The following is a 12220-nucleotide window of genomic DNA, read 5'->3' on the forward strand; positions in this document are numbered from 1 at the left end:
AGGGGAGATGATTTCTTAAAAGGAAGATGGCAATATTTTGCTCTTCTATTGGTCACTTGCCCTGTCTACTATTGGCTAGAATTACTGTCCTTACATTGGCCTAAAATTAAAGTTTAACTGTCATATTATTGGTGTGTATGACATGCAAATGACGGATTAGACTGAAACTGTAATTCTATTGGTTAATCAAGCTGTAAATGTTTCTGCTTCATAGACTTCGTAGAGTAAAGCAGTGTACCCCACTGGTTTGCTCTCCGTGTGATTGATCAAAGAGTGCTCCCGTGTCTGTCTTTTAATACTTCGACATAGGTTTATAAAATGATGAGGGGCATAGATAAGGTAGATAGTCAACATCTTTTCCCAAAGGTAGAGGAATCTAGAACTAACGGGCATAGGTTTAAGGTGAGAGGGGAGAGATACAAAAGAGACCAGAGGGGAAATTTCTTCATCTGGAATGAGCTGCCAGAGGCAGTGGTAGAGGCATGTACAATTTTTTTCCTTTAAAAGTTAGACAGTTACATGGACAGGGTGGGTATAGAGTGATATGGCCCAAATGCAGCCAAGTTGGACTAGCTTAGTGATTGAAGCTGGGAGACATGGACAAGATGAGCCAATGGGCCTGCTTCCATGCTGTAAACATCTATATCTCTCAGACATTCTTTACACAGGCACATTCCAGAAGGAGGTGGATAACAGTCTCTTCCTGCCACAGCTACCTTGAGGGCAGCATGAGTGTCCGGGAGTAAAGGAAGGATGTGACAGAAATGGGCCTTTTGCACTGCCAGCCAAGCTACATCTTGGTGCTTGTTTGAAAGTCCTGGCAATAAGGCAGCCTGCCAAATTACTTCGACAGTCTGCTCAGGGAACCATCCGACACAATCTACTGCAGACTTGTCCAAAGTTTTCACCTGTCCAGTTTTTTTCCTCACTCAAGGACATTTTGGAAAGTTAAGGTTTGGCACAATGTTAAATGTATTTAAAAAAAAAATAAAAAGCAGTCCCTCCTCCCCCCCCCCTCTCTCTTCGTGCACATACTCACCCCTCTCACACACATGCAAGCACACGCACACTCACCCCTCACATACACATTCACCCCTCACATGCCGTTCTCTCACACACGCACACTCACCCCTCTCTCATACACTCACACTCACCCACCCTCTACACAAACACACACAAGACAGACAAACACAGAGGGCTGGAAAGGGGTAAAAATCAAAAGTGGAATAATAAACAAATTTGCAAAATGTAATTTTAATTAAAATCAATCAATCGATAATGCAAGAACTCACTTACTTGCCCTAGCCATAAGTAAGCATGAGCTACAGTGTATGGCGGATGGGAGACCAGGATTGGCAATGGCACTGTCACGTCTGGATACATAGCTGAGGAATTCAGCATTGATAGGCAGAAGTAGGTGCAAAAGCCAGTGATTATAGGGGTACAGTTAAATTTATAATTGAATTATAAAATCAGTATGCTTGATTTTAATTCAGTCAATATTGTGCACACTGCAGGCCTACCTTCTTATTCATCACACAAGTCCGATTCTGAAATATCCTCACATTATTGGTGGTTAACAATATTTAGGGATATTTTTGAAATTCCAACATGCATTAGGCATGGACCCCTTTCTTTTTCTCCCTAAAGTAAAGTTTACAAATGGTGCTGCCTTGTTAACCTTAAACTTACCTTGGACCAAAGCCACTTTGCTCTTTCTATGTAAAGCTCAGGTAATCGGTACTCTCCTGCATTCAAGAGCGCATTGTATGCAGTTTGGTGATGACCTGCTTTCCTGGCAACTCTGGCACTTTGCAGCCAGCATTCTCCAACCAGCTCACTGTAGTCCTCCCTATTTGCAATCACATTGATTTAAAATCTCTTAACACAATTTAAAAAAAACTAACTTTTTGATCTTTTTAAAAAGTCATTTCAAATACTTCTAATTCCATATAAATTTCATGTAAAATAAAAGTTTTCCCTCCCTACATATCATTCTCTACCCACTAAATTGATTTCCGGACCTCACATTAGTTGAAACCAGACACACGCCACTCACATTAATTGAAACCAGACATACACCATGTACCGAAATGGCACCAAACCTACACTTCTACCATTGTATGTACATGGCAATTCTATAAAGCTTATATAATGTACACACATCTCCTACATAATACTTGACTTAAATAAAAGTCTCACTTATAACTTTGTAAATGTCAAAAGTATATGGTCGCCTTGTGGCACCAGGGAGATGTTAGGAAATTGGATCGAAGACGCAGTGTACAATTTAGGGGTGAACAGTCTGAGGGTAAAACTACTAGCCCCCAGCAGGGCGGCCGCGGACTGAGTCCGCAGCCGCCACGCGAGTTCCCGACGGGTGGGACCATGAGAGAACCATGCCGTCGGGAACTCGTCGGGAGCCAGTTACACTTGGAGAATTGCCGTGGGGGCTTCGGTCAACGGCCCCCTACCTGCGCCGTGTAGACCGCGCGCGATTCTCCAGGGGGCCAGAGAATCGCAGAGCGGCGGATTTTGTCGTTGACGCCCATTCTCTGCCCCCGCGGAGGCTTGGAGAATCCCGTCCAGGCTTTTGGAAAGGTTCTGAAGGAGATTCACAAACAGCAGGAATATGTTCTGTAAATGTAAGTATAATTTTTGCTTGCCTCCATAAGTGGAGTTGAGATCTGTACGTTCATTCTTCTGCTGTTTAATGCAAAATCATGTGTCAGGGTTAAGAGATATGTGCAAGCTGTTCTTGTTAGGTTCGAAGTTTAAAAGTATAAATATTGTTTTTCTTTCGTCATAATAAAGTTTTGTTTGTAAAAACAACCAAGCCCTATTTCTCATGCAATCACTCCTGGAGCAAATCATTCTTTCCGCACAGTCTTAAAAATAAAAAAAATATTGCGGTTCTTGTCCAGTATCTTAGCCACTGGTTTGGTGTCTGTAAAACCTGTCAGCTGTTTTTGTATGGCTCCCAATTAGAGACTCAGTTGAATCTAGGAATACACATTTGGCCTCTGTGGAACTTCACAGAATTAATTTCACATTTGTTTTTACATGTATGCACAGCCTGAAGCACTCTTAGACATAACTAAAATAAAACCTTGGTAGATGCAAATGCAACATTATTGGAACTTGGAATAATCCAGACTTCTGAAAGGCTCTTTTAGCCTAGCAAATTCCCGCCATAATTTAAATGCCCCATTTCTGAATTAATATTTCACCACTTAAAATCATAAACTAAATACGTTGACATACGTTTTACTGACACGGAGCAACGCTCTGCGCAATGCCAAGACTGGCTCCTTAGCCCGAAAGGAATTTTGAGTCATTTCTAGACGAGCGTGCCAGTTGAGAGGATGCTCATGTTCTTTATGGTGTGTCTCAGGCTGCTGGTGAAGACGTCCTTTGACACTGTGCTCCAGCTCACACAACATGTGTAGTCTGAGTAAAAGAAAATTACTCTGAATTAATAATTCATTAATATGCTTGAAACAGAAGTATCTAAAGCAAAGTTGATTCTAACAGTACCTGACAATATACTCATAGCCTCGCTGATAGGAGCCGCGTTCAAAACTTGCTGCGGAGAGAGGCACAATCTGTTCCGCTCGAGTGACCTGCAATTGTTCATAGAAACCCTCGGTGTTGCTCTGTTTAGCAACAAGCAACAGTTGCCCAAGTCTCACGCTCCAAGAACAGGATTTCCTCTCTGGAAAGGAAAGTATTGACTACAGCTGATCTTTTGCAGGATCATTTCACATTAGGTTCACTTAAAGCAATGGTTGCAATGCATACTGCACCATTAGAGGTCTCTTGTCATTATGTTCACAAAGTACAAGTCCAGCAAATGGCTAAAGGATTTCCTACTTTAACAAAGCAATATCCCCGAATGCAAGGTCAGAAAGATGAGAGTGAGAAAGCAGGGGCAGAAATATTCCAGAGAAACAGAAAGAAACAATGTAAAATTAGAGAACACCACAAATATGGCCCAAACATGTTCTGGTTTCTAGGGTATGCTTTAGTCATGTTCCAGACTAGAATGTATTGAAAGTAGCAAAGTGTGGTTTCGCTCCAATTCTATATAGAGTATTTATGGGTGGAGAAGAAGTCATGTAATAATAATAATAATCTTTATTAGTGTCACAAGTAGGCTTACATTAACACTGCAATGTCGTTAATGTGAAAATCCCCTCGGTACCACACTCCGGCGCCTGTTCAGGTACACTGAGGGAGAATTCAGAATGTCCAATTTACCTAACAAGCACGTATTTCGGGACTAGTGGGAGGAAACCGGAGCACCCGGAGGAAACCCTCGTATAAGCAAACTGAAAGTTCAATTTTGAGCCTCTAAATCTAGCAGCATATCTGCATTTAAGAAGTTGATTTCTATATTGCACTTTCTTAGTTTTAATTACCAATGCCAGGTCAAAAATACCAATATAGGATGGTGGTTGGAATCCATGGCATTCCACACAGCACAGTGCGGAGCTTCAATCTCAGCTTGGGGGCGGGGACACAGGGTAGAATAGTGGTGTGATGGAAAATAAGACAACGCTGCAAACTTAATCTTACACAGCTACTGTTATTGATAAAGAAATGCTTGCCTGTCCTCTTGGCCAAGGAAAGGTGTGCAACAAAGTGCATGGGGAAAGACAAGGGTTTGAATGGGCCTAATGGGAGAACATTTCACATCTCAATATTGTGCTGGAATGCTAATATCCATTTATAATCATTTATTCCAAGTCACTGAACTTCCGTCTACTTTTATTACCTGTAGTCACATAATTCTGCAGCAAGTCCCACTGTGTTAGTTTCCACGCCGCCTCCACTCTGTATGTGTTCAATTCAGAGGTCCACTCAGTCCTGTGAATAACAACTAAATATAATCTGTTCACAAATTCCGTTAAGTGATATATACCAGGTTTGTTTTTGTTCATTGTACAGACTTCACAGCAGGCTAATAGGTTCTTCATTTGACCAGATCTCATTTTCACCATTAAAAACCATTCTACAGCTGCTCAGATCGAAATGCCTTGCTCACATTGTAATTTAGCAACACATAAAAAAACTAAAAATAAACAGAAGGACACAATTATAAACTGAATCTTAGTTTAGTTTGCTCTTGTTGAAGGAAAGTAGTTTGCATCAGGACTGGGGAATCAGAAATTGTTGACGTTGTTTCTATATGAAAAGGTACCATGTACCCAACGTAAAACTACACTTTCTTGCATTTGTCCAGTGGTAATTTAAATTTGATTTTCTAATATGGACAGTGATAAATACATTTTTTTTAAAATATTTTTTTCAAGTTATGATTGTAAAACCTTTTATAGACTTCTGAAGTTTCGAATAGTTTGTCTGTATTTAAATTCAACAAAATTAATTCACAGGATAACATGTATTATTTATATTAAATCAGCATACGACACATAACTTCCAGGGAGGAGAAGGTAATCAGTATTCTGATATCAAACCACATTCTCCACAATAAACACCATGCAATGTCCTTCCAAATGTTTTTTACTTCTGTTGGCGTATTGGTATAATCAAGGGACCAGAGAATGAATTTCTCAATGTTATTCATACCCTTAATATTTACTGGGTGATCAACGGAACTTGACCATTAGAAAATATTAAAAATAGGTAACTTGAATATGCTTTCAACAATTTGAATTATTTGCAATATCAACCAATTAAAAAAGCCGAGTAGATTATACCTGCTTGCAAGCACTCCATTAACCTGAGTGATTACTGTGGACAGCTGGCCAAGTCCGAGCATTGATTTCATCAATCCATGGTAATGAATAATCTGATTTAAAACAGAAGAAAGCCACTTTCAAACCATTTCTTTCAACAACCATATAATAAGTATTACTTTGGTTATAATGATGACATGTTTTTAAAAGTTGAATAGAATTAAGTCACAGTGGTTATTTTGTGGTGCTGAAGTGGTTTGTTATCTCTATCATATTGCCAATGTGGAGATGCTGTATAAAGGCCAGGATTTTCCCCTCACAAAAGATGGCAATGGGGTGGAAAGTAATTGGAAGGTGTTACTGCTCACATCTCCTCGTATCTTGCTCACAAAAGCAGTTCCAGAGTTTAGACAGTGAATAGCCAGAACATTCAATGGTGAGAGGGAAAATAATTCACATGCCCAGCCAGATAGTGTCTTCACCTGCAAACCATCCTTGTGCACCAACCAGCAGGACCTGTGGCTTGTTCTAATCTTACTTAGTTTAAAGGTATTTGTCACACCTCCACTGGTGCTCTGATTGCCTTCAGTTAATTAAGCTCCAATAAGGAGCAAAACTTTGAATCTGCCTAATCTGTATGGCTCAGAGCCATAGCATTTATCTCCTGGGTCACAGAGACCAGGCATAATCAATTATCAATATAACATTTTTAAACTAACATTCATCCTCACGCTTCAATGTTTAAAAAATAATTCTAGTTGCAGTTTTGTATCAAAAAAATAAAGTGGTCCTCCCAGTGTCGAGTAACTTATCTTGAATGAGTTTTATTTGGCATTTACCTCATCAGGTTCCAACTGAATAGCCCTGTCGTAGCAGGCTGTGGCATCTCTCAGCAGTCCGCTGCTCTCATGTTCCAAAATTTGCTCCCTCAGAGATCGCTCTCCTTTCCGGATTGCACTAACTCCAGCTACTCCATCTGGCTCATGCATTGCTGCATATAGCTTCTGTATTTGGAACAAGAAAATTGCCCTTAATGTTCCGCAAACAACATGGCATGGCATTTTATCAACTTTATCGTACTAGCTTTTTGTTGATGTTGTTATTACGCATGAATCAAATATATAATTAATCTTCTCTACACACTGCACCTGCTCATTAAGGTTGTCTTTGAGAATCATACAATAAATGCATGATATTCTGTTTTATATAATCAGTAAAAAACCTTGAAAATATTATTAACAGTGCACAATAGTGGGAAGTGAGTTATAAGAATTACAGCTCCTTAAGTCTTCTGTTTCATGAAGTATCAGAGATTTAAAGAAATCTCTTCTCACCTTGTAATCGATCGAAAAGACATGATGCACATTCCAGCATTGTGTTAGAATTAGATTCTGTGATGTCTGCTCGATCATTGTTTATGGTTTTAATAATATAAATAAATAATAAAATAATAATATACATAATAGTTGTAAAAATAAAATAAATACAATATAACATGAATAAATAAAAACAAATAATAAATAAATAATAATTATTATTGTTATTTATTTATTTTTATTTGTTAATTATTTATTAACTATATTTATTTATATTATTTTATTATTTATTTATATAATTTAAATGTATTATTAAAACCATAAACAATGATCGATCAGACATCATAGAATCTAATTCGAACATAATGCTGGAATGTGCATCATGTCTTTTCAGTTGATTACAAGGTGAGAAGAAATTTCTTTCAATCTCTGATATTTCATGAAACAGAAGACTTACTCCCAAATTTCTCAAGTACTGACCATTTTGGAAATTTCTATTAGTTATCTACTTCTTTGACCTGCAAAAATCCAAGGTGCTGCTGAATGTTCTCTTTCTTTTCTGTGATGAAGGATTCAAAGTGCATCACTGCTCGAGTATAAGCCTTGGATCGAAAAGAAGCCACGGCAAGAGTATCCTGGGGTATGAGGTCCAGAAAAGAGGTGACATTTTTATACTCCTTGTACTCTGAGCTTGAAACTGTGTAAAAAAAAAAACAGCCCCATGGTAGGCAGCTGCATTTATTGCGATATCACTCTGTACATGAAAGAAATGCTGCACACTATTTTCTCTGAAGTAATTTCTGCAGAACTTGCAAAAAGAAATCAACTTAATTGCCTTAGTTGACCTTTTCTTATTAGCATACATCAATCAACAGGGAGATTTACCAAGTGTAATACTGCACCTTCTCATTAACATTGCTCTTAATTTTCCCAGGTATCAGCAAAAGCCGATGTCAGGTGGAGAAAGAGACGAGAGAGAGAGAGAGAGAGAGAGAGAGAGAGAGAGAGAGAGAGAGAGAGAGAACTTCAAAGGAGTGGCTCCCATGACACATCGCTGGTGGGGCAGCCTCTGATTCGCCCGCCCAGCCAGCAACTTAGACACACGAGGATCAGGGTGTCACTTTTAAAAGTTGTCTCATGTTATAATACCTAGGTCGTGCCAGGGCTGCCGAGGTAATACCAGGGAGTGCCTGGGTGGTACCAGGGGTGCCTGGGTACTACCCAGGCATAACCCTCTCCCCACTGAGTGCAACACACCTAAGCTCCCCTGGGAGGTCCGCTCATCAGGTACATGCGTTCAGAGACAAGTCGGACTTCACGCCATTCTGCCATCACGCCATCATGGAGGCATTTTATGATGGATTAGGGGGATGATTACGGCGTACGAGCCTGATAGTTACATGGTAATGTATTCAAATGAGGTTCCCGATATTCATCGTCAGGAAACGTGCCCCATAACTTACTGGGGGCGGAGACAATCGCATCACATGTTTCTACCAATGTAAAACGTGACTTTTCACTTCTCGTGATATCATAATAATAATGTTTATTGTCACAAGTAGGTTTACATTAACACTGCAATGAAGAGACTGAGGAAATCCCCTAGTCGCTACACTATGGCGCCTGTTCGAGTACACGGAGGAAGAATTCAGAATATCCAAATTACCTAATAGTACTCTTTTGGGACTTGAAGGAGGAAACTGGAGCACCCGGAGGAAACCCACGCAGACACGGAGAGAATGTGCAGACTCCGCACTGAGAGTGACCCACGCCGGGAATCGAACCTGGGACCCTGGCGCTGTGAAGCAACAGTGCTAACCACTGTGCTACCATTTTCCACTCCCGTTACCAAACCCGCCTGATGTCCTGGTCGCAGACCAGAGTGATCTTGAGGTCACCAATCTCCTATCAGCAATGCATGATTTTTTAAAAAATCTTGTTTCCAACCACTCCTGATTTTCTCCCAAGGAAAGAGATACTGAATAGATTTATGCTTTTCTATCAGTTAGCTGAAGTGATGATATGACTGAAATTTCATAAGTAATGATGCATCAAACATGCGCTGTAGCAGGAAGAATATTGCTGATATTAGTTACTCAATGTAACCAACATTCAGAAGTGTTGGAATGTAACACTGACAAATGAAAGCTCATCACTTCTACAAGCATACCCAGACAAATTTCAGTCAAAGATTTAAAAAGTTCAAGTGTAAACCTATGCAAAACATTCAGTTCTGAACATAGAACTACAGAAGGGATTTATTGTGGTGTGAAGCTTTTAAAACATTATTTTAAAATCTTGATCAAGTTTTGATAATTTGGGAATAATACAGTTGTTACTTTTGGGGAATAAAACCTAGGTTTTAATTTCTCTCCCAGAAATTCTGGCTATTTTTTAAGATTAGAATTTGAAAAGTGATCAATGCAATTAATACCTTGAAAGAAATCCAGAGGTTCGGATAGAGTGAGCATGCAAATCTAAATTCTGAAATAAGATGACTGCATTAAAATCATTCACATCTGTTCATGTTTTTGAACTGCACATTTTGGGCTTTGTTGAAGCAGTTTTACTTCCACCCTGCTTTTTGGCAACTAAACATTGGCGGGTTGGCAACAAAAGCCAGAAAGCTCAATTCAAAGTTAACGCACAATAAAATACTAATTATAAATGCTGCAAGTTAATAAAGTAACAATCTGCAGCTGTTACCAGAAAATAACGGTAAGCATGGAAGGTAAGCACGGTTGCACAAGTGGATAGCACTGTGGCTTCACAGCGCCAGGGTTCCAGGTTCGATTCTCTGATGGGTCACTGTCTGTGCGGAGTCTGCAAGTTCTCCCCATGTCTGCATGGGTTTCCTCCGGGTGCTCCGGTTTCATCCCACAGTCCAAAGATGTGCCAGTTAGGTGGATAGGCCAAGATAAATTGCCTTTCGTGACCAAAAAGGTTAGGAGGGGTTATTGGGTTGCGGGGATAGGGTGGAAGTGAGGGCTTAAGTGGGTTGGTGCAGACTCGATGGGTTGAATGGCCTCTTTCTGCACTGTATGTTCTGTGTTCTAAATATAAAGATTTATTTTAAATGGTTATGGGTAGTACCCATTTTGAAATGCCTGGACATGTCTCACATATATTGCTGATGAGCAATCATCAAAGCGTGTTAACTTTTCAAGACTCACCATTAGGACCCCCTCTGTCCTTGCTGGATCTGCCAAGGCTTTTCTCAGAGCTCAGAGTCTGTAATTTGTGTCTGGACCACTGCGCAAGATGATCCAACATAGAGAAGACAGTCTGTGTACTCAGCTGACTGAGGTCTGATGCACTGTCTTGCAACCTCCTATCTGATGCCTCATCATGCTTTAGGACGGCCATCATCTCTGAATATACCTGCGGAAGAAATCAAAACATCTTGTCAGGTGAGAGTCCCTTTAAGAAAAGTGTGTTTCTTCAAATGGCTGCAGTGATGTCATTGTGTGGGTGGAGCTGGAATGTGATTCTGTATTTTACTTTTGTTTTGAGCTGGGAGCTGCAGTGTGTCTTAGTTTCGTTTTCAGTTGAAAGCTGTATTCAGACTACAAGGATGTTGGAGTCTCTCTCTCTCTATGATAAAAAGGTGTTCAGATCACTTGATAATTTAAAAGTGATACCTGCTTTCTGTAGAGATTTCTAACCTGCTGTCTTTGTTAAAAAGGGTCTTTTGACTTATGGATGTCATTGGGAAAGTTATTAAGGGTTATCTATACAGTATTGTATCTCTGGGGATTATCAATGTTGGTAGTTGATAAACTGTTTACTGTATGTTTATAAAGTGTTAATTGAATTTATAGAATAAACATTGTTTTGTTTTTAAAAAATACTTAAGATCTCTGTTGCATAACACCTGGAGAGTGGACCCTTATGCTCCCGTAACCAAAATCTATTAAAAGTTGTAGGTCAGGTGAACTCCATGATATACTTTGGCGTTTTCTAAACCCTGGCCCATAACAATCTATTCACAAGAACTATTTTCTTTATTTTAATAAATTTAGAGTATCCAATTCATTTTTTCCAATTAAGGGGCAATTTAGCATGACCAATCCACCTACCCTACACATCTTTGGGTTGTGGGGCCGGAACCCACACAAACAAGGGGAGGATGTGCAAACTCCACACAGACAGTGACCCAGAGCCAAGATCGAACCTGGGACCTCGCGCCATGAGGCAGCAATGTTACCCACTGCGCCACCGTGCTGCCCCACAAGAACTATTTTCAGCTAGACGCCAAGCGCAACCAATTAAATCTTTCAACAAATGGCTTGATCAGACTGAAGCTAAACTCAATATTGATTGCCAGTATTTTCATGTTCAATATTTTAGCTTTCAGATTGCCAACAGATTCAAGAAAATAAATCGCTGGACAGCTCATAAATATTTATCTTGCACACTATGTAAAACAGATATTCAGGAATAAAACTGCTGCAGTGTTAGAAGCAGATTTGCTTTGTAACATTAACCTTCCAGGAATGACAAACAATTAAAAGAAGTTTAAGCACTTAAATTTTATTCACCCTGGTGTTATTTTCATCTAATTGGTTTTTCTTAATATAAATATATCCTGACCAAACCTTTCCTACCCATTTCCTCAAACTTAAGATTTGGTATATTTTTGCATGGGCTGATGTAATTATGTAATGTATTGATGTCTTTTTTCCTGCCATCAAAAGTCTGTACAATGGAAGACGATGACCCGATCCAGTTAAAAATCAAGGCATTTTATACTAAAACCAGGAAGGGCTGTTGAATGAGTATACCATGGGTTAGCTTGAATATGACCAATTTTCACTTTGAAATCCAATAACGTTTGGTAAGAACTACATTTTTTCTCTCTTCTCAACATAGAGCTGGCTGATTAATATATGGGGCTGGATTCTCCGCCACCCACCGCTGGTAGCAGAGTTCCTGATGTGGCGGGGAATCCCGTGCAAGGGAAGAAAAATGAGATTGCCGCCGTTTGCAATGCTCTGGTGTCCCCCTTAGCAATGGCATTGAGGTTTGTGTCCCATGCCAGCAGAATGCAAATGGGTCGAAATGACCCATTTGCATCCTATTAATGGACTGGACACCAGATTCTCCACCCTCTGGGCCAGGATCCATGAGGGCGCTGATTGGAACAACTATTTGCAAGCGTGGTCTTGATACGCTGGACCACACAGTGGGCCAATGGGGTAA

General features: G+C 39.9%; 1 protein-coding gene across 2 annotated transcripts in view; it reads right to left on the minus strand.

The window, feature by feature from the left end:
• atr (ATR serine/threonine kinase) overlaps window positions 1-12220 on the minus strand; it is a 109213-nt gene that overhangs the window by 35365 nt on the left and 61628 nt on the right. For both annotated transcript variants that reach the window (XM_038815052.1, XM_038815053.1), the window contains 8 exons: window positions 10192-10399; window positions 7537-7715; window positions 6542-6706; window positions 5724-5815; window positions 4778-4869; window positions 3538-3715; window positions 3265-3450; window positions 1693-1852 (listed from right to left, as the gene is read on the minus strand). In XM_038815052.1, coding sequence (XP_038670980.1) covers window positions 1693-1852; window positions 3265-3450; window positions 3538-3715; window positions 4778-4869; window positions 5724-5815; window positions 6542-6706; window positions 7537-7715; window positions 10192-10399 — 1260 coding nt within the window. The remainder of the gene's footprint in view (window positions 1-1692; window positions 1853-3264; window positions 3451-3537; window positions 3716-4777; window positions 4870-5723; window positions 5816-6541; window positions 6707-7536; window positions 7716-10191; window positions 10400-12220) is intronic.

The sequence above is a fragment of the Scyliorhinus canicula genome, chromosome 13 (genome assembly GCF_902713615.1).
Source record: "Scyliorhinus canicula chromosome 13, sScyCan1.1, whole genome shotgun sequence".
NCBI lineage: Eukaryota > Metazoa > Chordata > Chondrichthyes > Carcharhiniformes > Scyliorhinidae > Scyliorhinus > Scyliorhinus canicula.